Here is a 27,319-nt window from a genome sequence, read left to right as displayed (position 1 = left end):
ATTCTCCACAAAATTGCTACTTGAGATATTAATACTTCCATTTTTATAAGTCTTTTCACTTTTATTTTTTTCCCTTCAGACATTAGTTTTAGCGGGTGAAAAGTATTTACCCCTGCCACCATCCTTTAATTTGTGTGTGTGTATATGTGAAATGTTCTAAACATTTAAGAATAGACAATAAGGATATTATGAGGGACCTCCGGCCAGGGCAGTGTGAAGAGGTCAGTCAATCCTCCCTACAAAACACAAGTATAAAACTAAAATGGTCAGGGCTTCCCTGGTGGCGCAGTGGTTGAGAGTCCGCCTGCCGATGCAGGGGACACGGATTCGTGCCCCGGTCCGGGAAGATCCCACATGCCGCGGAGAGGCTAGGCCCGTGAGCCATGGCCGCTGAGCTGCGCGTCCACAACGGGAGAGGCCACAACAGTGAGAGGCCCGCGTACCACAAAAAAAACAAAAAAAAAAAACTAAAATGGTCAAAAACAACCATTTGGGGGCTCTGGTAATTGACCAATGTTATGCCCTTCCTTGGCTTATGCACACCTACTTGCACTGTTGACCAGTCAGTGCCTCATGATAGAGAGAGAGAGAGAGAGAGAGAGAGAGCACGCTAACCTTTGCTGAGAGCCTACTGTGTCTTGACACCTGCTAGGTGCTTTATGAATATTGTCTCTGTTACAACACCATGATATATTTTTGCTCCCATTTTATAGCTGACAACCTGAAGCCCAGCAAGGTTAAAAACTTGCTTAGGGTCCTGTATTTGTCAGGCTTCTCCAGAGAAACAGAACCTATATATATATATATATATATATATATATATATATATATATATATATATATATAGTTTTTAACGTCTTTATTGGAGTATAATTGCTTTACAATGTTGTGTTAGTTTCTTCTGTATAACAAAGTGAATCAGCTATACGTATACATATATCCCCATAAGCGTCTCCGAGAACCAATATTTTTAAAGGTCATTATATGTTTAACATAAGCATGACAATGAAGGCAGAAACCTTGAAGGATGGGATTAAGTCATCTAAATACATAAAAATGAAAACTGTGTGTTTCCAAAAATGTTGTGAACAAAATTAAAAGGCAAAAGACAAACTGAGGAAACTATTTGCAACATAAATGGCAATGGAGAAATATCCTCACTATGGAAATAAAGATGGGAAAAGAAAGAGAAATTGAGCATGAAATTGATGCTCCTAAGGGTTCTAGCAGAGGTTGCTGCTTGTCCTCTGATGTCCATTCTCTGCTTTCAGAGTAAGTGAACTCCAGATTTTTAGGTAAGTAGGTTCATGATCTCTCAGAACATAGACTACATCTCCCAGCATCCCTTGCAGCTAGGTGTAGCTGTCAATTTCTGTCCTGCCTCCTGAATTGTGGGTGTGGTTGTGGTGTGCCATTTTGGACTAGGTAGAGGAAGGTCTAGAGACTGCCAAGCAACAAGATGGAAGGAGCTTGAATCTCTGGTACCTTAAAGAGACAGCTGCCATACTAGTTAGCCCTAACCACCAACCAACAGAACGTAGTGAGAACATACATCATTTCGCCATCAAACATAACTGTTGAGCTATTACTATTAAAAGAAGAAACCACAAACCACCACTCTTCAAAACCCCAAACCAAAAACCACATGAAAAAGAAAGGCTGGCTCTAACTCTGGGGGACTCTGGTTATCAGGGAGGAAGAGAAACAGTGGGGGTTGGGGGAGGGGCTGGAGAAAATGTAGTCAGACACATGGGGAAAAACAAGGTAACAGTCATGGACACAAGAGAGAAGATGAGTCATCAATGGTCAAACACTTCAAAGAGACAAAGGAACAGTTAGAATGGAGTAAAGGGCATTGTATTTGGCCATGAGATCACTAGGAAACTTAGCACCATCTTGGGTGACTGGTGGGGACATCGTGAGATTTCAGAGGGTTAAAGCGGGACTAGGTGGTAACTGACACATACTCACTGAGAGGCCTGATGGAGGGAGGAGGACAGTGGAAGCCGCTAGGGCATCAGGACAACAATTTCCCGTCTTCTAGGGTGGGAGGACCTGTGGAGTGGAGCTTCTGCCTGATACCGTTCTTCGGCGTTGGCTGCCATTTTAGTTTTCGGATTGCTTTGGGCCAAGTTTGGACAATATAAGAAGTGAAAAGCTTTATTAGTACTGAGGAAGTAGAAAGAGAAGGTAATGATGGAAGGGCCCAGGGAGTTCTGGAGTGTTCCTGAGGAGCTAAGACGAAGGGCGGGAACCAGCCTTGTAAATCAGGCGTAGCAAGGCTTGGCCAGCTGGAGGCAATGAGGGCTCCAGAACCAGATAGGCTCGGTTTGGGCTTCAATCTGGACTGTTTATTGTCGGTGTGGCTCTGATCTCTCTGGGTCTGTTTCTTCCTCTGCCAAATGGAGAGTTTCCTCTTTGACAGAGTTATTGTGGGGGGTCAAAGGAGAGAGTGTGTGTAGACACCAGCACAACCGTAGACAGTTCATAGTCCCCTTTCGCGTTTTGCATTCACTCCTAGAAAGGCACTACAATGTAGTTATTTTTGGACAGTGAAAAAATTTAATATTAATCGTCAAAAATTTATTTAATATTAATCGTCAAAATCTATCATTAAAGGTCGAATTTTGTGAATTTTCCCATCAATTTGAAGCATTACCTTTTTTAAAAAAAATAGCCCATCTGTCTTCCAACCCACGGCATTGTGAGCAAACTGAGTTTCATTGGAGCCAGGAAAGTCCCATTCAGCCGGTGATAACCTCTTACGTTTATACTGCAATTTCGCTTTGCACAGTGGCAGTATCATAGCCAACGAGGTTTATCGGAGGCGCGATTACTGCTGATTGAAAACTTTTCCCTCTACTACAGTTTACACGTCATAAGTCGTTCTTTAGTTGTGTTGTATTTGATTCTGATGCTGGGAGAAGAGGCAGAGGTTGGGATCCTTATTTTGCAACTAAAAACCAAAAAACAAACAAAAAACACTTAGGAAGGGAAGTGCTGAGAAACTAACCAGACTCACTTGGTAGTTCATGCTCACAAATCGCATTTTCTTTTTTAAAACAGAGTTGCTAAATCGGGAATGCGATTAAAACGTGCATTTTGATGTTAGGACAGTTGACAAAGCCTCTCACCCAGTCTTTGTGGAGAAGTTGGGGAAATGTGATCTGAGTGGAGTGGGTGGCACCCTGAATTAGACAATCAGCAGTGGCCCCAAAATGTTGAAGAAAGAAGTGGATCAGTGCCAACCTGGACCAAGTGCTTCACTCCAGCGCCTGTCCAAGTAAATTTTTTATTGATAACTCTGATAAAGTCACAGAAGTCAAGGTCAACATACCTGTAGTTGTTAAAGCTGGGAGTGATACTTAATACTTTAGATAGGAGAATTCGTCTTGAAAAAGATCTTGTGCAATGAACAAAAATTTAATAGGGATGCATGCAAAACCTGTTCTCCCTTCAAAAGAATTTGCAACCCAACCGTGGGATGGAGGAGATGGTGTTAAGCAGCCTGTGGACTCCAAGTTGCTTCATTGGTGCAAGTTCAGTGCAAACCAAGAACTGATGCAGCCCAGGGAGGAGGAGACAGACCAGGCTGCCACAGGGTCACGAGACACAAGGGTCACGTGACACCGGCGGGGCAGGGTTGGGGTTGGCGTTGTTCAACCTGGGGAAGAGGATACCAGCTGGGTCAAGGGGTAGAACTGTTTTCACGAAAAGGCAGTTGGTTGCGTAGAAGAGGGACTAGCCCGTGGCTGCTGAGGGGAGAATTAGAATCCATGGAAGGTAGTTCCACATAGGGAAGCAGGTTTGGATTCAATACATGACAGAACTTTTCCAGCAATTTGACCTGCTCAACAGTGAGTGGGGCTGTTTCGTCCGTGGAAGTGGATCATTTACCAGTTATTAAAGATATTTGGGACAGGAGTGTGTAGGGGTGGGAATTCAGACACAGTGACAATCACGAGGATAACTAACTTTTATTTCATTCCCACAGCTACCCTGAGAGGTAAATAGCATCTCCATTTTGCAGGTGAGGAAACTGAGATGCCTAGAGGTTAAGTGACTTGTCCAAGGTCACCCAACAGGTAAGTGGCAAAATCAAGACTCAGAATTTTATTGGAACTCTTATTCTCTCCCCTCTTCCAACCCTACAGTTTTAAGGTGGGAGCAATCTCTGGTCTAAGATGGGTCTCTGGACAGTTTTGCTTTCAAGGCTCTCCATTTGCTCATGTAGAGAACAGTCATACTGATTTCCTCTCCCTCCTTATCCTTCAGAAGGGTTGATAGTATAAGTGAAGTAATGGACTAAGTCATTTAAAACTCTTCCTAGGGACTTCCCTGATGGCACAGTAGTTAAGACTGTGCTCCCAATGCGGGGGGCCTGGGTTCGATCCCCAGTTGGGGAACTAGATCCCACATGCATGCCACAACTAAGAGTGCCCATGCTACAACTAAGGAGCCCACGAGCTGCAACTAAGACCCGGCACAACCAAATAAATAATAAATAAATATTTTTTTAAAACAACAAAAAAAAACCCTCTTCTTTACCCCACCAAAGAGCTCTACAAAAATAGAGTATATTATTAAATTAAATTAACCTCATATTTTGAATAGATACAAAATATGGTACATGGTACACAATTCAAATTATAGTAAAAGGTGAGCAGGGAAGGGCTAATTCTCCTCTCACATCTCTTCCCCAGCCGCCTACCCAATTTCCTTCCTAGGAGGCAAACAATGCTAACAGCTTCTCCTGTATCCTTCTGGAGAGGTCTTCTCTATACACATGCAAGCAAGAACTTGTGTATATACATTATTCTCAAACGGTGGCATGCTTTACACACAGTTCTACAACTTATTGTTACACTTATTAATGTACTAGTTTGATCGATGTGAAATTGCCGATATTCTACAATTTTGACCTACAAAATTTATTGCAAGTCTTTCAATACCAGCCCATAAGGAACTCCTTCAGTCTTTTTCTTTTTTAAAATAAAGTGTAACATACATAAGACTTCACAAATCTTAAGTGTACACACCCCTGTGGAACCAGCATCCAGATGAATAATTAGAATATTACCAGCACCCAGAAGGTCCTTTGTGCCCCCTCCCAGTCACTACCTCATTTTGACTTCTATATCAAAGGTGTCATCCAGTATGTACTCTTATACGTCCACTGTTTTGTATTGGTTGCACAATAGTCTATTTTTGGAAGTCCCTTACTTTAACCCTATCGATGCCTAATTGATGGATGATAAGGCTCTTTATACTCTTTTTGCTATTCCAAGCAATGGGAGCAAGCAATAACCTTGTAAATATAATATATTTTTAAAGTATTTTTTATGGGAAATGTACAACACATATAAAGTAAATAGAATAGTATAATGGACACTCAGCTTCAACAACTATCAACAGTTTGCCTTTCTCGTTGAATGTATTTTCATAAGTAGGATTCCGTTTACTTACCAAAAAAAAAATGCCCTTTAAGAAGGCTAAATATGCAGACTTTGGAGGCTCATCAGAATCAGTGAATAGCTGTGTGACCATGGGGAAGTTACCTAACCTCTCTTAACCCCCTCCAATACAATGGAGGTAATAATTCCTACTGCACAGAGTTATCATGAGGAGAAAGGACCTCACCAGTGCTTTCCCAGCTGGAGGTAGGGCTGTGTTGTGGAGCCCAAGGGAAGGTGCAGGTGGGGAAGCAGGGGCCTGGACTACTGCCAATCCATTTTCATCTTTTAAAGAATAGTGTCTTTGGTAAGCTTTCATTTGATAAAAAGGGATCTAATGCTTTAAAAAAAGGAAAAGAAAGAAAGAAAAAGAAATAGTGTGAAACCACCAATACAACAAATATAAAGGACTTACCAAAGAGCTTTTGTTATTATTATTTATCCATCATTCTGGTTTCCCTGACTGTCCTTTTGTCTTTTCAAATCACCTTGTTACTTGTTAAAATCACTTTCAAGCCAAGGGACATTTTTTTTTTCAATTAAAAATGTTTGTCCAGCTTTATTGAGATATCATTGACATATAACATTGTGTAAGTTTAAGGTGTACAACATGTTGATTCGGTCCATGGACAATTCTTAAAGCAAGAACAGGCCCCCGAGAATCAGGGCCTGAGGGCGGGCCTGGGAGAGTGTCCTCCCCAAGGTTTGCATTGCACAAGCTGACGTCCTGAATAAGTGTCAGCCAATTTCCATCCTCCTCCTCTTTCCCATCCCCTCAGGCTCCCCACCCCTTCTTCTGGAAAATCGTGAGTCTCCTGCCGCTTACCCCAAGCCTCTGCTTCATTGGGTCTGGTTTCCCAATAAATCAAAAGACTCTAGTCCCTGTCGCTGTGTTTGTCATGAGTTCAAGTTCTTCCTCTCCCAGAGGGGAATAACTTTCATGGGTGTCCCAATGCCACGACCAAGTGCAGATGCTCTGGATCCCCACCCCCGCCTCAGCCACGACCGCCCAGCCTGGGGACCTCCTCCCCGGGTGGGAAGTAAAGGGTCAACAGGTCCTCCCAGCCGCCCCACCCCCCCCACCCCACCCTCCTGCACTTGCCCGCCAATCGCCTCCCGTAGAGATGCTGGGAGCCCGAGTGTGGCCGCGCTGCCGCCCGGGAAAGGGCTCTCCTCCCAGCACTGAGCACTTGGTCCTGGCAGACGCCCCAAGATTGTCGTGAGGCGTCTAGCCAGTTGGTGAGTGCTGTAATCTGAACCAGCTGTGTCCAGACTGAGGCCCCATTTGCATTGTTTAACATACTTAGAAAATGAAGTGTTCATTTTTAACATTCCTCCTCCAATTGGTTTAATGCTGAATTACTGAAGAGGGCTAAGCAAAACCAGGTGCTTTCTCTGTCAGCTCTCCAGTGGCTCGGAGGACCCAGGCTCTCCCCTTGTCCTCTCCTCGCCTCGCTCGTCCCCCCTGGAATAAAAGTATCGGCGAGCCCCACAGGCCCAGAGGAGGCCGAAGTTCAGGAACTGCTCCGAGGGTCCCGCGCTGAGAGCTCTCCATCTTTTCCCCCTTGCTTCTCCTGCCCACGCATCTTGGACATGCCAGGATTTAAAAGGTATGTTCTCTGCTCCGGACTTTTTCCTCCAGGGTCTGGAAACCTTACTGAAAACCCGATGGGTGGAAAATGGCTATGGCCGTGATTCAGGCTGTGTCAGGATGTTGGAAAAGGCATTAGCTAGTGATGCAATGATATTGTTAATTGTAAAAAGCTGCGCCTCTGTAATTTCCATCTTGAAGCCTTCTTTTGGGAGTGGGTATTTTATAAGACAGTTTCAGAAGCCAGCATCCGACAGAGGTCGACAAAAATCTCAGAGCCTGATTCTTTCTTTCTTTTCTGAAAGGGCAGCAAATTTGTGTGCCGTTTAAATTATTTTTTAAGTTGTTTTTTTTTTTAATTTGAGAGATCAATTACTAGTTCACTAGCAATTATTTTGCTGCATCGGCTGTTGGACAAGCGAACGGGCTAGCTGCACATCCCGGGGCTGGATTTGCTCTATGTCTGTGTGGGATTCTCAAAGGGCATGCGACCCAGAAGTCTCGAGCCAATGAAAAGTGGGGACTGCAGACAGAAATGCATGTAAGCAAACATTTTGATATTCCTTAAGGAAATTGAAGTTCCAGTCAAGTGATCGTTAAAGCTTAAAGAATTTTATCTAGATTACATCTGCAGTTTTTATCCAGCGCACTCTTGAAAACGTAGCTGCTTTAGACAAAGTGTGTGTGTGTGTGCGTGCGTGCGTGTGTGTGTGTGTGTGTCTGTGTGTGTGTGTGTGTGTGCTGAAAACGAAGCTGTAATCCTGTCATCCTGGATCGGGTACCAGCACTTCTTGAACAGACAGCCCTGAGATTCAGTTGGTCCCCCACCTCCATCCCCACGTCCACCCCCGCCCAGCTTTCCTCCCCTTGAGGATGGAGCCCAAAATAGGTGGACCCACCTGCTTTTGAAAGTTCCTGGGACCAGTTATGAACATCAAAGGATCCCCAAAATTCTTATAGTTAATTAATTTTGGAGTTTTCTAGAGTTTTTCATGACAAAGTGCAGCTATGGGTGACGCTGTGAGAGCAGCAATGCTTGGATGTTATGTCATTTTTGGGAAACCGTCTCAGTTAAGCCTGGAGCTTACTTGGCCCCCAGGCCCCAGCTGTGGCCCTTGCAGGAGGCCGGGCTTGAGATGGGCTTTCTCAGGGGAGACCTGTCCCTAGCCAAAGAGGATTGCCCTCTAGCCAAAGGGAGTAGGGGAGGTGGGGTAGGGGGAGAAATGGGTTAGCATGCCTTTTCCACTAGGTCTTGAAGTCCACTGCGTTGTCAGCCTGTCCTGTCTCCAACAAAAACGAGACAGGGTTTTATAACCAACCGAAAGGAAACTTCATGTGAAGAAACAGGAAAACGTTGAAATTCATAATATACAGCCTGGAAAATAAATTTGTTATTGTTCTTTCATTCCTTCCAGATATAAATCTGGCTGTTGTGAATATCAAAAAGCCCTGGGATTTGGCTCTGCACTTTATAAGGTCAGAGCTGTCTCCAGTGTTCTAGAATCTGGCTCACACAGGCACTCAGATGAAAGGAAAACTTGTGGGCTTCCAGGGTCTTTATTCTTTGGATTGAGGACTAGATGAAGGAAGTGGGCTTGCCTCTCCCAACACCACATTAGAGTCCTGTTTCCTCTGGATGTCACCTTAATTCTGGGGCCCTCCAAGTACCCCAGCGTCGCTGATTCATATGAGCCTTCTGTCATGGATTGAGTGAGTTTTGCAGTCTATTGAACGCTCTTTTTCTGAAGGGAGGGATTGTCAAGTGAAGGTATACATTGACAGTAACAGGTCACTAAATCCAACCAGGTGCCAGGTCCACTGAATTACTGAAGAAGCCTTTGAGATCACCTCCTCCAGGAAGCCTTCCCTGACCTTCCATTCCCTACCCACAGCCTGGCTCTCCTGGCACTCAGTGGGCATTTCTATCAGTGCCCTAACCAAAGGGTATAGACATTGTTGGTTCACGTGGCTCCCCCACCAGCTCTCCAGGGCAGCATCTGGGTCATAGTTTTGTAGTTTTTTCTGCCTACCTAGGGTCCCTGCTCACAGCTAGTAACTACTCAGATAAACCCCTGTTGAACTCAATAATAACAGCACCAAATAAAGCTCTGTATTTGCATAGATTTTTTAACCACCTTAACAATTTTCAAGTGTCCAGTTCGTAGTGTTAAGTACATTCACAATGTTGCTCAGTCAACCTCCAGAACTCTTTTCATCTTGAAAAATTGAAATCCTATACCCATAAACACCTCCCTAATCCCTCCTCCTCCTGCCCCTGACACCCACCATTCTGCTTTCTGTCTATAATTTTGATTGCTGTCAGTCCTTCATATAAGTGGAATCAAACAGTATCTGTCTTTTTGTGGCTGGCTTATTTCAGTTAGCATAATGTCCTCAGGGTTCATCCATGTTGTAGCACTTGTCAGAGTTGCTTTCCTTTTTAAGGCTGAATAGTATTCCATTGCATGTATATAACACATTGTTTATTCATTTGTTGATGGACACTTGGGTTGCTTCCACCCTTTGGCTATTGTGAATAATGCTGCTATGAGCATGGGTGTACAAATATCTCTTTGAGACCTTGTTTTCAATTCTTTTGTATATATACCTAGAAGTGGGATTGCTGGATCATATAGTAGTTCCATTTTTAATTTTTTGAGGAACCTCCAGACTGTTTTCCATAGTGGCTGCACCAACGTACATTCCCACCAACAGTGCACAAGGGTTCCAGTTTCTCCACACCCTCACCAGCTTTTGGCTTTTTTGGTTGTAGCCATCCTGTTGGATGTGAGGTGGTATTGATTTTTTATCTTTAAAGCTAATTGGCGACCACGATTTTGTTGGATAGCAGCTTGTGAATGATGAAGAGTAGAAATCGCAGGTTCAGGGCTTGGTGGCTTATGCAGAAACACAGTTTATTGACACCTCCTCCTAAGTGTCAGCTGTGCTCCTTCTTGGGGCTGCCCAGGTCCCCGCGTCCTCTCCTCCATCAGGGTCTGTGTGAGGCGCACTCTGGGAGCACGTGCGTTCCTTCCCCCTGACACCTCTGTTCCGTGGAGCTCACGTGCTTCACGTTTGTACTTTCCTTTCCTCTCATCATCCGAGGGCACGACGGCTTCTTCACACTGTGGTCATTTCAGAATGAAGACATTCAAAACTCAGGCGGGTCCCCTGTGTCAGGAGTAAAGGCCAAGCAGCTGGTGAATACATTGTTAATACCATGGCGGTGGGCGTTAGATTTGTTCTTTGGAGCAGCAAGACCCTTTATTTATAAAAATGCCACCGAACCCATTATCCCAACATATGAAACCAGTGGAGGGGGCACGGTTCTGTTTGGGGTGGTTGGGGCATCTGGAGTTTCCCTGGCCTCTCTGGAGCATCGCCCCCCATCCCCCTGCCCAAAGACAAGCACAAGGTGAAGTCATCATTGTAAACACACAGGCAGCGCGAGAGGCACGTGTTACCCCAGACCTGGGTCCTGGGAGCATCCTGAGCATTTATATTGACTTCTTGCTCCTCCACAGGATACTCACTGTGACCATTCTGGCTCTCTGTCTTCCAAGTCCTGGGAATGCACAGGTAAGACTTTTATTTTGTTACTTATCAGGAAGTGTGTTAAAAACCAGGGCGAGGGTGTCCAGCCACGCATTGTGTTGTTTACCTAAACCGAGCTCTTCATTGTACAGAGATTAAAGCTGGGGCTCAGGGAAGTTGAGACTTGCCCCCCGTGACATAGTATATAAGTGGCAGGGCTGGACCTCGGTGTCCTGGTTCCCAATCCAAGACTCTTATAATCAGATCATGCTGCCTCATTTGGTGGGGCTGGGGGCCTTGACTTAGTGTAAGTGTTAAAAAGTCAAGCGTGTTCTAGTGTTTCTGGGCAGTGGTGCCCCTTGGGTGCCTGCGTGTGGCCCACGTGGGTGTGTGTGGCCGACATGCAGTTGTGAGTCATCTCAGCGCCCAACCCGCGAGGACCCACCTCTGGCCCGGACCCCTGGGAGGAGTGTGTAGGGGGAGCTTGGGCTCCTGGGTGGCTGTGCAGAGAAGCCTGCACCATCCCTGACTTTACAAAGTGACAGTTGTGTCAGCCCTTGAGAAATGTGGACAGATCCTTCCTGAGGAGCTCAGGGCAGCCCCTCTGCATCTCTAGCTCAGAAATGAGAGAAGCCCCACCTCTGAGCAGGGCTGAGGGGCCATGTAGTCAAATGGAAATGCACTCATTTGCATGAACATATAGAAGACATTACAAAGTCACCAACGCAGCCTCTCTAACAGTGGGTTGCAGCTCAACAGTTCAGAGCCCTGAAATGGAACCAACAAAAATCTCACTAAGTAGACTGATGGTCTCCCAGACTTTCAGGGTATAGGAGGGAAATCTTAGAATTTCAATTCATATTTATTTTGATCACACCCTTTAAATGTTTTTTCCCTTCATATTAAGAATTTTGAAATATATTTCATTGGAGGTGGAAAGAATCTTGGGAAGAGTACCAAAGACTTTTAGACCTTGGAAGGACCTTGGCGTCCTCTGATCTAGCTCTGTGGTGACAGTTAACATCTAGATCCAGAGACGGCGCGGGTTATAGTATAGTGTTTATTGCACTATAGGCACTTTACATGCACTAACAATTTAATCCTTACAACCACTCAGAAGTAAGTAGTATCCTCTCCATTTTACAGATGAGGAAACTGAGGCATAGAAAAGTTATGCAGTGAATAGGGGCTAGAGTGAGAATTTGAAGCCAGGCAGTGGGCTTGAACCCACACCTGCACTTAGTTGGTGAGCCAGGGCTGCAACTCGAGTCTCTTGGTTTCCTGAACTTTATGGCACCACCTCCTGGCTCATCCGCTCCGTTTCTTTGGCCCCAAGGCCCTAAGGTGCCTGAACCCACTCCCAGGAATGCAGGCTAAATCTATCATCTCTACAAACCAGCGCATAGCTCAGGGAAGTTGAACCCCATAAACCGTAGGGAAGGCCAGGGAAGGGACCCCCACGGGCAAAACCACACCTCCTTGACTTATTCCTATAACATGTCAGCTCTAGGGGTGATTGTTGATCCCATGATATTTTTCTAAATGCATGAAGTTGTAACTCAAGTTGTAAGTGAAGCCTGCAGCCCTCAGGGACTTTTGAGACCTGGCGGTCTCTGGAAGCATCTCATCTTTGTGTAATTGTCTTCCTGAGGTTAAAATGGAAGAACTTCCCCAATTCTATTTTTCTTAAAAAACTGACTACATCACTGTGCGGATTTATTTTACACACAGACCTCGTAATCGGGTCGAGGATTTCGTAGGGGGCGCTGCAAAGGGGTTAAATAGCACCCAAGGAAGGAGAGTGGTTGCCCTTAAAAGCAGTCCTATCCTCTCTCAGAAAGGGCTGAGCACAGGGCAAGCCTCACTGGGCAGATCAGATGCGATTAGTATTGCTCTTCATGATCAGAGCAGGGAGAAGTCCCCATAACCATCTGCTAAAAATGGGCGTTCTGAAGCAATGATGCAGGGGCTTAAAAAGTAATGCTAAAGTGTAAAATGATTGTAAGAAAATACCCAAAAAAGGGACAAATAGAGGTTATAACACAGATGTTGGTATTATAAATGCCTTGTTTCTTTACCCATTTTCCATACCTCCTGTGATGCAGTTAGAATACTTTTATAGTGAAAGAAAAAAAAAAAAAAAGGTAAGTAAGCAGAATGACCTCTCCTGTTTCTCTCTCTCCCTTCCTGCAGCAACAATGCACTAACGGCTTTGACCTGGACCGCTCATCAGGACAGTGTTTAGGTAGGAGGCCACTGAAGATCCTTCTCTGGGTGGGGTGCAGGGACAGCCCAATCACAGGGCCATTTCTGTCTCAGCCGTCACTCAGTATTGTCAAATCTGTATCAGCCTTGCCCATGGAAGAAAACAGTGCCACGGGATGGTTGAAATCAACGACACCCTTCCATTGATCACCTTCTTTGTGCCTGGCACTGGGTAAGCCCTGCGACAGGGCAAAGATGAGGAAGAATTTATCCCCAGCCTCAAGGAGCTCTCCATCTGTATCAGTTTCCTAGGGCTGCCTTTACAAATGGCCACAAGCCTTAGTGGCTTAAACAACACAAATATATGATCTCACAGGTGCACAGGTCAAAAGCCCGATGGGAGTTCTACCAGGCTAACATTGAGGTGATGGCAGGGCGGTGTTCTTTTCTGGAGGCTTGAGGGAAGAATCCACTTTCTTGCTCATGCATATTGTTGGCAGAATTCAGTTTCCGTTTTTTAAAAATTGAGATGTAATTGACATACAACATTGTGTAAGTTTAAGGTGTGCAATGTGTTGACTTGATACACTTGTATATTACAATGTGATGGCCACCGTAGCTTAGCTCACACCTCCCTCACATCACATAATTACCATTTCTTTTTTGTGATGAGAACATTCAGGATTTACTCTCTTAGCATTTTTCAAGTGTGCAATACAGTGTTGTTCATTATAATCGCAATACTGTGCATTATTTCCTTCCAGTTAGAAGTTAGCTTCTAACTGGAAGTTTGTACCCTTACATCTCCCCCATTTCCCCCACCCCCCAGCCCCTGAATACCACCATTCTATTCTCTATTTCTGTAAGTTTGGCTTTTTGGATTCCACACATAAGTGACATCATGTAGCATTTGTCTTTCTCTGTCTGCCTTACTTCACGTAGCATAATGCCCTCAAGGTCCTTCCATGTTGCTGCAAATGGCAGGTTTTCCTTCTTTCTCATGGCTGAGTAATATTCATATGATTACTATTATTATATCACTCATATGATGATAATATTAATAATATCACATCTATCTATCTATTATCTATCTATCCATCCATCCCAAATCTTTATCCACTGATGCACATTTAGGTTGTTTCCATATTTTGGCTGTTGTGAATAGTGCTTCAATCAGCATGGCAGTACAGATATCCCTTCAAGATTCTGTTTTCATTTCCTTTGGATATATACCCAGAAGTGGAATTGCTGGATCATATGGTATTTCTAGATTTGATTTTTGGAGGGACCTCCATACTGTCTTGCATAGTGGCTGCATGGATTTACATTCCCACAGAATTCAGTTTCTTGTGGTTGTAGGACTGAGGCCCCTGGTTCCTTGCTGGCTGTCGGCTGAAGGCCTTTCGCAGTTTCTAGAGGCCACCCTCTTCCTTGGCTCGTGGCCCCCTCCTCCATCTTCAAAGCCAGCAAGTTAAGTCCCTCACATGTTTCTGTTGCCTCCTTTCTCTGGCCAGTCCTTCTGCCTCTTCTTCTACTTCTAAGGATTTGTGTGATTTCACTGGGCCCACTCAGATAATCCTAGAGAATTCCCCCATCTCAAGCTCTTCTTTTTTTTTTTTTTAAGATTATTATTTTTAAGAGAACACTTTTTTAAAAAATTTTATTTATATTTGGCTGTGTTGGGTCTTTGTTGCAGCCCACCAGCTTTCTCTAGTTGTGGCTACTCTTTATTGCAGTGCACGGGCTTCTCACTGCTGTGGCTTCTCGTTGCGGAGCACGGGCTCTAGGCGCGCGGGCTTCAGTAGATGTGGCATGCAGGCTCATAGTGTGGCTCACGGGCTCTAGAGCACAGGCTCTGTAGTTGTGGCGCACGGGCTTAGTTGCTCCATGGCAGGTGGGATCTTCCCAGACCAGGGCTCGAACCCGTGCCCCCTGCATTGGCAGGCGGATTCTTAACCACTGTGCCACCAGGGAAGTCCCCATCTCAAGGTCTTCTGATTAGCAACTTTAATTCCATTCCATCCATACCTAATCCCCCTTTGCCATGTAACCTAATGTAGCCACAGGTTCCAAGGAAGAGGACAGACATTTTGGGGCCGTTCTCCTAGCGCTCCATCTAGTGGGAGAGGTAGGTCTAGATGGAGTAAACTGTACAGGGTAGAATAAAGTCACTGTCAAGATGAGGTAAAAGCAATCAGTCCTGCAGAAGTAGGGGAGAGAGTGATGCCTTACGTCTGAGGTCAATAAAGAAAGCCTTCACGGGGCTTCCCTGGTGGCGCAGTGGTTGAGAGTCCGCCTGCCGATGCAGGGGACGCGGGTTCGTGCCCCGGTCCTGGAGGATCCCGCGTGCCGCGTGGGCCGTGGCCGCTGGGCCTGCGCGTCCGGAGCCTGTGCTCCGCAGCGGGAGAGGCCACAGCAGTGAGAGGCCCGCGTATCGCACAAAAAAAAAAAAAAAAAAGAAAGCCTTCACGGAGGTCACATTTGAATTGGGTATTGAAGGATGAATAGGATCCTGAGAAATAACATCCCAGGTAGTAGGAACAGCATAAGCAAAGACCAGGGCATTGAAAAGACATTCAGAGTATAGACTAGTTTGTTGTGGATGGAGCATAGAGTATAGAAAAGGAATGAGGCTCTCCCCTCGGGGATATATTTACCTTTTTAATGATATTTGATTTAGGCCAAATCATTTGTAGTCTCTGAGCTTAGTTAGCGTTGAAAAGAATGATGCGTGGTGGGGAAGAAGTCTTGCCTTGGAAGCTCTAGGCTCATACTTTGACTTAAGGTGAAGGGAGTTGAGAATGTGCCAAGGGATGCAGAGAGGGACGGCAGCCGTCTTTTGTGGCCCTCCAGTTTTAATGACACTTTCAGGCTTACAGTTAGAAAATGGGACTCCACGCTTCCCTTTCCCGAGGCGGGAGTTGGCACAAGTCTCTCAGATGAGGTGGCTGGAGTGAGCGGTCAGGGTTCAGGCCTCTCTCTCCCATCCTCCAGCCCCACATGGAGCAGACCCCAAGGCTGGTGGGAAGCCCCGGTGCGGGGGGTCAGGGCAGCTGCTCATGCTGGCGCCTCAGTTCAGGCCTCCCCTGTCCCTGGCCCCGCAAGGCTGATTTTCTAGAGAACCTACCCCCCTGCCACTCCCACACCCCGCTCTAGACACAACAAGCAGAGCATCAGCCTGGCTGGAAACGGGCCCTGTTTGTTGGCACGGTGTGAGCCGAGTCTCAAGTAAGTCTCTGCTTTCCTAATAAGAAACTAGCTCTCGGCCAAGCCTTGTCTTTCTGGATGCAGTGGACTCTTTCTCCCCGCCCAGCTGTTATTTGGAGTAGAAGTGGGTACAATTATTAGGTCCATCCCAGCGTTTCCCGAGTGTCATATGGACACAAAAGAATACCTGAGATGTTTTTAGGTGGTACATCCACAGGTAAACAATCTTTATTTTAATAGTTATATATTTATTTTTACTTACCTTCTATTTTTGATCATTGATAGGGTTTTTTTTCATTTGCTGTCGTGCCGTAAGATGAAAAAAATATGTTTACTTGGGTTTTCTTTTTCTTTCTTTTTTTTTTTTTATGTGGTCCATTTTTAAAGTCTTTATTGAATTTGTTACAATATTGCTTCTGTTTTATGTTTTGGTTTTTGGGCCCCAAGGCCTGTGGGATCTTAGCTCCCTGACCAGGGATGCAAACCCACACCCCCTGCATTGGAAGGCGATGTCTTAACCACCGGACCGTCAGGGAAGTCCCCACTTGGGGTTTCAATGTGGGTTCATTTAAGAGAAAAGTATTAAGCATGTGACGGTACAGGTTTTGGTAGCTGTGACCCAGGCATCCTGATGACGGTATTTGATGGCTGACGTTTGGGTGACACTTGTCAGTTTGATTCAATTCAGCCGATACTGGGGCAGTAGCTGCCAGGCCCAGCCCTACGTGTTCGGGAGCAGGTGCTGGTGAAGAGTGTCCTGGGGTCCTTCGCGGCGTTCCTGGTACAGAGCTCTGCTGTGGCTCAGCGTGGCCGAGGGGCCACTAACGCCTGTGCTTTCTGTGGCCCTTGCAGATATCGACGAGTGCCGGACCATCCCCGAGGCCTGCCGAGGAGACATGATGTGTGTTAACCAAAACGGCGGGTACTTATGCATCCCCCGAACAAACCCAGTGTATCGAGGGCCCTACTCCAACCCCTACTCCAACCCCTACTCAGGTCCGTACCCAGCAGCTGCACCCCCGCTGTCAGCTCCAAACTACCCCACGATTTCGAGGCCTCTCATGTGTCGCCTTGGATACCAGATGGATGAAGGCAACCAGTGTGTAGGTGAGTAGCCCGGCGTCCTAGGCTTCCTCTCCATTGGTGAAGGCATCGTCCTAGTCTAGCAGGTCAACCCCAAGTGGGAAGTCAGTTCCCATGCAATGAACCAGTGAAACAACCTACGTGGTACACGGTTCTTTCACTCTTAGCAGCCTGTGTCTCTGGGTACCCTCCCACCTAGGGAGGAGTTTAGTGTGCTGTCTTATTGATAGTCCCCCAGAAAGCCAATTTGTTTTTTCTTTATTTTCATCTATCATCTGTGTATCTATCTATCTATCTATCGATCTATCTACCTATCATCTATCATCAATCTGTCATCTATTTCTATCTATGTCTATCTGTCTGTCAATCATTCATCTATGTATCTGTCTATCTGCCTTTAGATCATATCTATCATCTATCTGTTTGGAGACCAAGGTCATGTTTTCTCTCTTCGATAACAAATATGTCTGGTCAGATGCAGTAAGTGAATCCCAGAGAGAAGATCTAGAAACGACCAGCTTTCTAGGGTCTTCAGCATTACTCACCCTCGAATGGAACGTTTGCTCCTGAAACAAAAGAAGCCTTGAGGGCCAAGGCCAACTGTTCTGGAAAGAAAGTGGGGTCCTTGGGTGGGGACCAGGGTTCTTTTGACCAAAAGGAGCCTCGCTGATGGGAGCTCATAGCAAGAGTGGACCTTGGGGAGGAAGGAGACGCCATATGCCATGATGTCCCCAGGCTGTTGGCAAGTGGTATGACAGGTGCCCTGGTATGCACTGGTGCTCTGTTGGCCAGTGTGGCCTTGGTGGAGGTTTACCTGGGATCCTCCCTTGTTGCTTCAGCTTTGGTTGGACCAAAACTTTGCAACTGTCTCCAGCTTTGGGAGATGGTCTAGAGTGACGATGGCTCCAAAGTTTTTTGATCATGCACCCCATCTGCAAAATCTTTCCGAGCCTGGACCCTTACTACATGCATGTTTATAAATTACATGCATATCCAGTTATTCTAATATGGTTGGAGGAGTGTAAAGTATATGTAAGAAATAGAAAAATTTAAAGGATGCGATCAAAATAAACCTGAATTGAAATTCTGATATTTCCTTCCTATACCCTGAAAGTTTGGTAGACCATCGGTCTACTTAGTGAGATTTTTGTTGGTCCCATTTCAGGGCTCTGAAGTGTTGAGCTGTAACCCACTGTTAGAAAGGCTGTGTTGGTGATTTTGTAATGTCTTCTATATGTTCATGCAAATGAGTGCATTTCCATTTGACTACATGGAAATAATATGCAAACAAGTATCTTTCAGAGCTAAAAGGGAAAATTGGATACACCTTAACTAAACTTCTCTATTCTTCCTGGTCTCAAGGGGTGTGTGTGTGTGTATGTGGGGGGGGGGGCGGGGAGCTGGCCGAGGGTCACTTTGAACATAGATAAGTGTTCACAGGAAAGAGCAGACTGAATCAAGCCGTGGACTGAAGCACTGGTGGGGAAGATAGTAACATACTTCCTTAGAACCAGTAGAGCAATAGGCCGCTGTAACTGGCAGGGACTTTAACAGTCTTTAACTGCAGCCTCTTCCTTTTATAAAAAAGGGAGTGTGGACTCCACCAAGTTAGGTAATTACGGGAGTCCAGCTCTCCTGACAACCAGCCTACGTTTTCCTAACTCGCCCATGTGACCTCTCTCGTTCGGTAGAAGAGAAATGATCCCGAAGCAAATGCAGAGAAAGAGAGGTTGGGGGTGGGGTGATGCTCTTCCACGATGTCCTGTGGGGCTGGATAAGCTGAGTGACCATGTGCACGTCTTGAAGTGAGGAAGCGGGTGGAGTGACCCGCCAAGTCACTCCAGGGTTTCGGGAGGGGCTTCCGGTGGCTGTAGGGCTCCCTGATGTCTTGGGCAGTCCTGCAGGCCCCTTTTGGGGAACAGCCTGGAATGGCCACAGGGCTCTCTGAAGCACCCCCCTCCCTCCCACAGCCCTCTTTCCAGGATCCCAGTGCCCTCGAGAATAAGACGCGGCTGGGAACACTGTTTATCTCCTGGTCCCTGTGACGTCATGCACTTTTTTACAGGCCCCCAACCTGTCACACGGGAGATGTGGAGTCTTCATAATGGCCCTTTTGTAAGGAGAATACGATCCAGGAACCCTAGGAGCACTGGCACCCGGCCCGTCCACTTCCAGAAAGTTCAGCCTTATGCATTCATAAGTCCCGGGTTCCTTCCAACCTCCCTTCACCCCACCCTGCCTTTTCTGGTTTACACAGGTCCTTCTGGGCATTATGAGAGGGGAAGTCATGGGGAGGGGGCCCCAGAAGGACGGGAACAGGGATGAGAGAGGCGGGCCTGGGAACAGGCCACAGGGAAGCAGGACTCAGAGACGGGGGGAGAGGGGGGAGGAACCAAAGGAACCGAGAGGGGGACATTGTTGAAAGGAGAAGCAGGTGATTTGGGTCATCACTGCCAGAGAAGGAGTGTCCCTGTTTCCCAGAGTGTAGGTCTGATCCTGGGGAGGAAGCTGGAGTAAGCAGCTCCAGTGTGATGGGGAGAATTGGGAAACGCTTCTAAAACTTCGGTGTTCTGCGAGGGGAGGACCACATCTCCAGAGGGCCTTCTTCTCCTCTTCCTCTTTAATGTAGAAAATAATCAACGACAGTGATGATGGCAGTGGTAGGAATAAAACCAAACATGTAGTGCTGCGTGCCAGGATCTTTACCTGAATGAACATGTTGAATCCTCACCACAACCCCTGCGGTAGGACTATTGTTGTTCCTGTTGGCCCTGAAGCACAGAGAGGTTAAGAATCTGTCCAAAGTCACACAGCAAATGAGGGCCGAGCCAGGACTTGAACCCATTCGGGCTCTGGATGAGGAAACTGAGGCTCAGTGAGGTAAAAGTTTGTTCAAGCCTCTCAAGAGTCAGTCCTGGAGCCATGATGAAAAACTAGGGCCTTCTCTTACCTTGTTTTTTTTGTAAATAAATTTTTGTTCTGTAAAACTTTGAACCTAGATAAAAGCAGAGAGATCATTATGAACACTTGTCTACTTTTCACCCAGTTTGGTCATTCTCAACACAGACCCACTCTCATTTCTTCTTTACTCTGACCCAGTGGATCAATTTAAAGCAAATCTCAGGCATCAAATCATTTTATCCTTAAATACTTCAGAATGTATCTCTAAGAGATAAAGCTTCTTTAAAAAATCATAGTCACAGTACCATTATCAAACCTACAAAATCAACAATAATTCCTTTTTATCATTAAATATCTGGGTGGGATTCAACTTTCCTTGGTCATTTCGTAAATGTCCCCTTTCTATTGTTTTCTTTTAGAATCAGATCCAAACAAGGTCTACAGATTGCATTTGGTTAACTATCTCTTAATCTTCTTTGTCTCTCTTACCACGTATTTGTTGAAGAGGCTGAGTCGTTTGTCCTGTAGAATTTCCTACATTTGGGATGTTGCTGCTTGTGTTGTCGGGCTGGTATTTAACGTATTCCTTCAACCCCTCTATTTTTCCATAAACTGGTAATAGTTAAATCTAGAGACTGATCCACTTGAAGTTTAAAGTTGGGGGCCAACTGTTTCCTACGTAGTGCCCTTGCTCTTTCGTCCTTTCCATGCCCTGGTTTCTTCCCATAAACTGTAAGTAAGTCTGCCTTAAAAAAGCAAGCGGACACTTTTCACTGAGGCTTTACTCTTTCTGGGTTTTGGACCCACTTTCAAGGCAGCAAATTCCTGCCTTGTCCCCTGCCTCTGCAGGCTGGGCCGGGCCAGGCTCAGAGCCCGGGTCCCTTGAAGCCCTGAGCTTCCTTGTTGACCTCTCTGTTTGGTGTTCCACTTGGGAGGTGACTAGACCCTGCTCCTTCTGTAACAAAATTTGGCCTCAGATTTGAGTCCACAAGCCCCAAGATGTAAATCTGGATCACTCAGGACCTTTGCAGGCAGAGTGATGCAGGCAGTAATCCAAGAATTACAGTTCAGGAACCAAGAAAGTTTTTGTCATCAAGAAAACTGGCATCTTGGCTTGTGGGTGCTCAGCACCAGGGCAACTTCCATGAGGGTGGTGGACTCATGGCTGGTTAGACTGTGTCCCCCAGATGCTGGCCCCTTGGGAGATCCGGTGGTCAGCATCTCAGAGGATGGAGAGCCAGATAGACATGGTTACTGGCAAAGAGGAAAGGGCTGTTGCAGGAAAGGCAGGATGCTGTGGAGTTAACAGTGTTGGTGCTGAAGACTCAGGGAGGGGTGAGCTGAGCGATTGGGCCCCTGGTATTTGAACCCCCATTAAGGAACCTTTCTATCATCATACTGCCTCTGAGAATAGGACCTTTGGCTAGGGTCCCTGAATGTTGATGCCACTTGTTTACACGTATTTGTCCCGTTTGGGGCTCAACTCGTCACCACTCTGGGTGGACATTCTTTGTTCTGGCTTTGCTAATCAGCTTGGCTCAGTGTCAAATCTAGGGACTCCACCAATAACTGATGCTCGTGAAATGTTTCACAACTGAGGAAGCAGTCTTTTACTAGAGCCGCGCTACCCCAGGGACTGAAGGAATTCCTCTGGTCATTTGTGAAGTTACAAGCAATATCTTTATACTCCCTCCTGGCCTGGGGTTTTCTCATTGATCAAAGCGCCTGAGCGGGCAGAGAGGAACACAAATGGATCCTTTTGGAAGATGAATGGCATTGGCCTGAGGCTTTCTCTTGAGTTATTTTTCCTGAAAGCCAGCCAATGTGTATTCAGTCACTGTTTATAGAGCACCTCTTTGGTGCCAGGCTCTGGCTTAGGCACGGAGGGGGCAGGGAGTCTGGGCGCAGCCGTGGGGCTGTCTTCAGAGCTTACCATCAAGGAAGGGAGATTAGTCACGGAACAAGCAGCTGAACTACCAGGTGGCCTCTGATTGATTCCTGAGAAGTTCGAAGAGAAGGCAGAGATGGGAAGGCTGTGTGTGCTGGAGTGGAGAGGGCTGGAACTGGGAAGCCAGCCAGGCCTTGATTCTCACCTTGGTTTGGCCACTTCCTGGCTGTGAGACTGGAGCCTCAGTTTCCTCATCTGTAAAATGGGTACAACAATGCCTACCTCACAGATAACTTGTGAAAATATCTTGCCCGGTGTCTGCACGGAGTATCACGTGGTAAGTGTTAATTGAGAAAGATCCTAGGGTCTTGAGATAACCTGTAGAGAGTCATCGAGTCTGAAAATGTATTGAGGGCCTAGTTCTTGAAAACTTTTAAAATGACCTAAAACCGAGCGTGGTACTCACCCACCTTGCAGACTTTGCTGGGCTTTGCCCAGTTCAGTGCTTAATGAGAGTTCAGTCAGATGCTTCGAGATGCCGGCAAAGGCTAGGTTTATTTAATTGTGGAACAAAACAATTAACCACCCAGCAGGTAAGACAAAGGGCAAGAGTGCTTGGATGGGGCAGCCGCCTGCAGGCTTTTCTTCTTACTTTTTTAACACAGGTTTGAAACCAAGTCCTCTGGATGAGACCGGAAAGAGAGCACAGGAAGCAGAAACCACTCGGTTCTTTAGCTGCTAAAGGCATCAGGACCAGGCAGGCCTGGTGAGGAGGGGGACCCAGGATTGAGGTGGGACACAGTCAGGTTTGCTCAGATGTCCTTGTGAACTGGGCCTCAGCAAGCCTGTTCACATGCGGCCCCCCCACTCAGGTTGTCCCATCTTGCTTCAGGTCTCTCCCGATCATTGGCTGGGACGGTGAGCAAGCAGCTCAGCCTCTCTGAACCTCAGTTTTTCCATCTGTAAATAGGGATGACAGCATTAACTATTAGTGTAGGATATTTGGGAGAATTCAATGAGATAGTGCATGTGCCTGGTCTAGTATGGAGGCTGGCTCTCAGTAAGGGTTAATAACAGTTAGTTGTTACAATGTTATTTTTACTGTGTCAGATCTCATCATTCCGTGATGAATTCTCCTACTCCAAACCCCTAGTCCTGTTATTCTGTTATTGTTTATTCTTTCCTCTGGGAATCAGACTTAAGAATGCAAGGCTTTTAGGGGGTTGAGGGTTGAATTCTCGCCACTTTCAGTGTCAGGGGTTGGGGTTACTTGTGCTTCCAAGGAGAATGCAGCAGAGAAGGGGCTCCAGGAGGTTGTTCACAGCAGCTCTTCTTAGACATGAATGTGCCCCTGAGTCACCTGGGGAAATGCAGAATCTGACTCTGCAGGTCTGGTCTGGGGCCCGAGGTTCTGCCTTTTGCAGAAGCTCCTGGATGATGTGATCCTGCTGGTCCAGGAAGGCTCTTGTCCATCTGTCTACTCTTAGATAGGCCTGCATTTAAAGAAAGGTAGAAACTTTATTTTTTAAATGAAATTCCCATATTATATGAATCTGTTAGAAGAATGTATTACTTTTGTTTAAAAACAAAAACAAAAAATCCAAAAGAAATGTTTTTAAAGCCTAAATTGAAGCAGAATGCTGTAGTGGTAAAGACAGGACATCAGTAAGAGCTGAACTCTGATCCCAGAGCAGCTGTGTGCCATTAAGAAAGTCACTTGGCTTCTCTGGCCTAAGGTTTATTATCTGTAAAAAGAAGGGATTAGGGGTCTTAATATGGGGTCTGTGGATGGAATTTAGGGGATCCATTCTCATCTTTTTTCTCTACTAACTTCTAATGAAATTTAGTATTATTTTTCTTTATAGAGGCAGTAAGCCACAGGACTCTTAGCAATACCTGTGGCAGTATTAACAAGAGAAACACAGATATTTATACATCACGTTACAACTGTGCCAGTTATTCTGACATATTTTGAAGTTTTTGATGTATTTTGAAATATTATTTTGAAGTATTCTCACTTACCGTTACTTGAAAATTGTAGGAGATATTAGACCTGCTGTCCAGTCTTGTCATTTCTAATTTTTGTCACTGATAAAGAAGCGTGTATATTACTATACATATTACACATATGTTTAAAAAATATTTTGATAACTGTCTTTCAGTGTAATTGGGTTCTTTCATAATCCTGTGAATTTAATGTATGCAATTAAAAACATTATTCTGAGAAAGGGTCCATGGCTTCATCGGTCTGCAAAACGCATTCCCTGGACCAGATGATTTCTTCAGTTCCCAGTCCTTAGGAAAGATAATGTTTGTGTCCAGGCAGCCTGGGTTTTCTGTTAACTCGCTCTCACCTGGATCACTCGTGATGTGGTCCTTCTCTACTCGTGTGTTCCAACCAGCCCACACACTTGGTGACATCTTCTACTAGGACCGTGTCAGTCCTCCATTTATGAGGAAGCCCGAACCACCCACAGTTGGAGCCACCCACGGGGACTGGCCCCGGCCTGCGGTGAGGTCCAGGGCACTGGCCAGCCTCCGCGCTGTGTGGAAACCCACTGTGGGGCACGCCCGGCCCTGGGTGCCTTTGTGTGTGGAATAGGCGCTTCCCCACTGCCTAGCGTGGCAGTTTTCTCAATGAACCACAACTTTTTCTTGGCTCTCACCTTATGTTCCTTGGTCTGGTCGTGTTCCTTTTCAATATGTTCCATTCTGGGATTAGCCAGTTGTGTGTGAAGAGCAAGTGTGGGGATCGCAGGAGGATGGAGAAGCGGGAACTTTGAGCAGCAGCACGATCCAGCTTTGCTTTGGATGGTCCCAGTGAAAGCGGGTGTTAAGGCCAGATCTCCAGAGAGCCCCTGCTGGAGGGCCATTGCAGCCCGTTCAGCCGCGTGTGCTTGAAATTAGCGGGAGGTACATGTTTCTCAAAGAGGCGCAGTGATTCTGAGTGTGTGGGAAGGTGTCTGTACCCCCTCCTTTGTCGTCAATACTGGTTGTAGATTTCTTTTCAAAGATCCTTTTGACCAAGGCGGGTGAGCACACCACTGGAAAACTTGAGAGCAGAACTGCTCGCGTAGGTTCTGCGCCCGCCTTGGCAGCTTCTGCGGGAGCTCTGCGTGGCTCTGCTCTGCGTGTGTGCATGGCGTCTGCGGCTCCTGCCCCCACCCCAGCGTGATGCAAGAAACAGTGATTTGGGAACTCTCTGTGCTATTAGGAAAGGATTAAATGAAATAAAGAAGTACAAATACCATATGAAAGCAAAGTGTTAGTGTTGTGGAGAATGTGTGCATGCGTACTGATCGAAAACCATATGAAACTGATCGGTATGGTCAGTTTCAAAATCAGTATGAAACTGATTAAAACCATAAATTAGGAATCGTATTTAATGTTGCCAACAACAGCCTCAAGCAAATATCATCTGGGAGGCCCAAGTTATATCTGCTGTTACCCAAAGAAAGGGGATCTTTTATTCTCAAAGGCCTGGAAGGAGTCGGTGACTAGGCCAGGGAGTGGTGGACGGCAGTTGGATGCGTGGGGAGAGTGTGGGCTCTCGATTCAGAGATGCTGGGGTTCGAGCCCCACCCCCGCACAGGTGCCTGGCTCCGAGCGGTAAACCCTTTGAGTGGCCTATCTACCAGATGGGATGATAGTACTTGCTTTTAGCAAAGGATGTGCTGAGTGTCTGACAGTCCTGTCTGCAACCGCTAGGCAATAGCTGCTGTCACTCTCCCTACCCCTTCCCGGAGGGGCAGCAACTCTGTTGCGTCATATCTTGCCAATCCCTGCCCAGCCACGGGGGCAGACGGGGCAGGTGCTTGCTGGCAGCTTATCCCAGGTGGGGAGGTTTGAGGAGGGAGAGGGAAAGGGGAGGAATTCCCTGGCGGTCCAGTGGTTAGGACTCTGTCCTGCCACTGCAGGGGGCACGGGTTCGATCCCTGGTCAGGGAACTAAGATTCCGCATGCCAAGCAGTGTGGCCAAAAAAAAAAAAAAAGAAGGCCAGGGAAAGTCACCGCCTTTGGGTTTGCGACCACGTGCTGATTCTTCTCCCAGGCTCCACTCAGCCAGAGGGCCTGCCTTTGAGCTGTTCTCTGGGGCCCTCTTACCCCTGGGGGTGCCTAGGAGGCAGATGGGTACATTCATTCTCTTCCTTTGGCTGCCAGCCTCTCTGGACACATGGACACGCAGACAGACAGAAAGACAGACTCCAGGCCACGCTGGCCGAGCAGGCAGTGACTGGGAAGTGCTGGTGGCCTCGTCTGACCCGTCATCAGAGACACCCCTGAGTCAGATGACCCCCGAGCAGTCTGGCTGGTCTCCCACTTGGAGGCAGAAAGGCCGCGGCTTCCTGGCATCCCCCAGGTGTGTGACAGAGGGCAGGCAGGTGCCCACGTGCTCTCACCAGGGCGTGGGTGTTGGGAGTTGGGACTGTGGCGGGAGGGTTCCTTGGACGCAGCCACTGCGCCAGCATCCACTGTTTATCCTCAGCATCTGGCAGCGTGAATTCTCAGTAAGCTATTGACGACTAATGCATGAATGAGTGAAGGGATGAATGGAAGGAGAGTGTGGGCACCGTTCAACTCAGGCGAGTGGGGGTACCTTCACTCACTTCCATACTCGGTCTCTCATCACCCCTCAAAGCCCACCCCCCGACCGGCCCCCACTGTGCTGGGTGCCGAGGGAGGACCAAGATAACCAAGCTGTCTCTGTTCCTTGAACGCCAGGGCCGTGGTTACTGTGTGTGCCCCCGCACCCGGCATGCTTCCTTGGACCACCGGCACTCAGTGGGTGTTGAACTGAATTGAATTTACGCTGTAGCTGAGGGGCTGATGGGAAAAGATGCTTGTGAACAACCATCTGTTCAGACTGATTTACAAAGAGACCTACCTCCACCATCCTTTCCGCTTTGGGCTGTGCCACAGGGGAAATCTGTGGAAGGCTGTGTTCTTTCCACCTTGGACCTGGGACTTTTGTTTCTCTGCCATGGGAGGGATTGGCTCTCAGGGATCCGCCTCCAGCCAGGGTCAGCTCCTCGCAAAACTCCAAGGGGCTCCATTCAATTGTATGACATGCTGTTGGCATCCCCTGGAGCCCAGCAAGCAGCAGGAGGCTCCTGTTTGTCTTGGAAACAGAGGTGCATGCTTGGGGAAGGGTCCCCGGGCCATCTCCTTGGGGGCTGGCAGGGAAAGGACATTCACAGGATTCCTTCCCTCCAGAGGGACTCAGACATCAGACTGGATGTTAAGGACTGACCTCCCATTCCCCTCGGCTTGTCGGAGCCGGGCCAGAGGGGAGATGGGGACAGCCAGCCCTGGGCCCTGCCCAGGCAGCCAACATCCACAGGCTCCAGGGGACGCGGGCGGGTCGGGGCTGGGAGGCGATGAGGCGTGGGGGACTTGTCAGTGTGAACTGACTTTCCTTCAAGCTAAAACATTTGCAGAAACCCAGCCAGAGTTGAT

General features: G+C 46.9%; 2 protein-coding genes and 1 non-coding gene across 11 annotated transcripts in view; all 3 read left to right on the top strand.

Moving 5' to 3' along the window:
• Positions 1-6,954, top strand: part of TRIP11 (thyroid hormone receptor interactor 11) — a 76,363-nt gene extending 69,409 nt beyond the window's left edge. For 6 of the 7 annotated variants that reach the window (XM_089908131.1, XM_089908130.1, XM_089908129.1 and 3 more), the window contains one exon: positions 3,995-4,152. In XM_089908131.1, the coding sequence (XP_089764257.1) occupies positions 3,995-4,010 (16 nt within the window). In that variant the 3' untranslated portion in view covers positions 4,011-4,152. Of the gene's footprint in view, positions 1-3,994; positions 4,153-6,855 lie in introns of those variants that run through there. The other variant, XR_016392258.1, reaches the window with a different exon arrangement.
• On the top strand, positions 2,783-2,928 carry LOC115802984 (U4 spliceosomal RNA). Its single transcript, XR_004023569.2, has one exon. It is a non-coding gene; the product is annotated as a U4 spliceosomal RNA (small nuclear RNA).
• Positions 6,955-6,979: 25 nt separating the features above from the next.
• FBLN5 (fibulin 5) overlaps positions 6,980-27,319 on the top strand; it is a 92,513-nt gene continuing 72,173 nt past the window's right edge. Inside the window, exons 1-4 of one of the 3 annotated variants that reach the window (XM_022576260.2) lie at positions 6,980-7,063; positions 10,569-10,623; positions 12,772-12,823; positions 16,843-17,097. In XM_022576260.2, coding sequence (XP_022431968.1) covers positions 7,047-7,063; positions 10,569-10,623; positions 12,772-12,823; positions 16,843-17,097 — 379 coding nt within the window. In that variant the 5' untranslated portion in view covers positions 6,980-7,046. The other 2 variants (XM_022576259.3, XM_089908135.1) reach the window with 2 other exon arrangements.

The sequence above is a fragment of the Delphinapterus leucas genome, chromosome 2 (genome assembly GCF_059928025.1).
Source record: "Delphinapterus leucas isolate spDelLeu-1000000601 "Yukka" chromosome 2, BTC_Dleu_Yukka2, whole genome shotgun sequence".
NCBI lineage: Eukaryota > Metazoa > Chordata > Mammalia > Artiodactyla > Monodontidae > Delphinapterus > Delphinapterus leucas.
The sequence above is the reverse complement of the archived record's forward strand: the minus strand, read 5'-3'. Positions and strand labels throughout refer to the sequence as shown.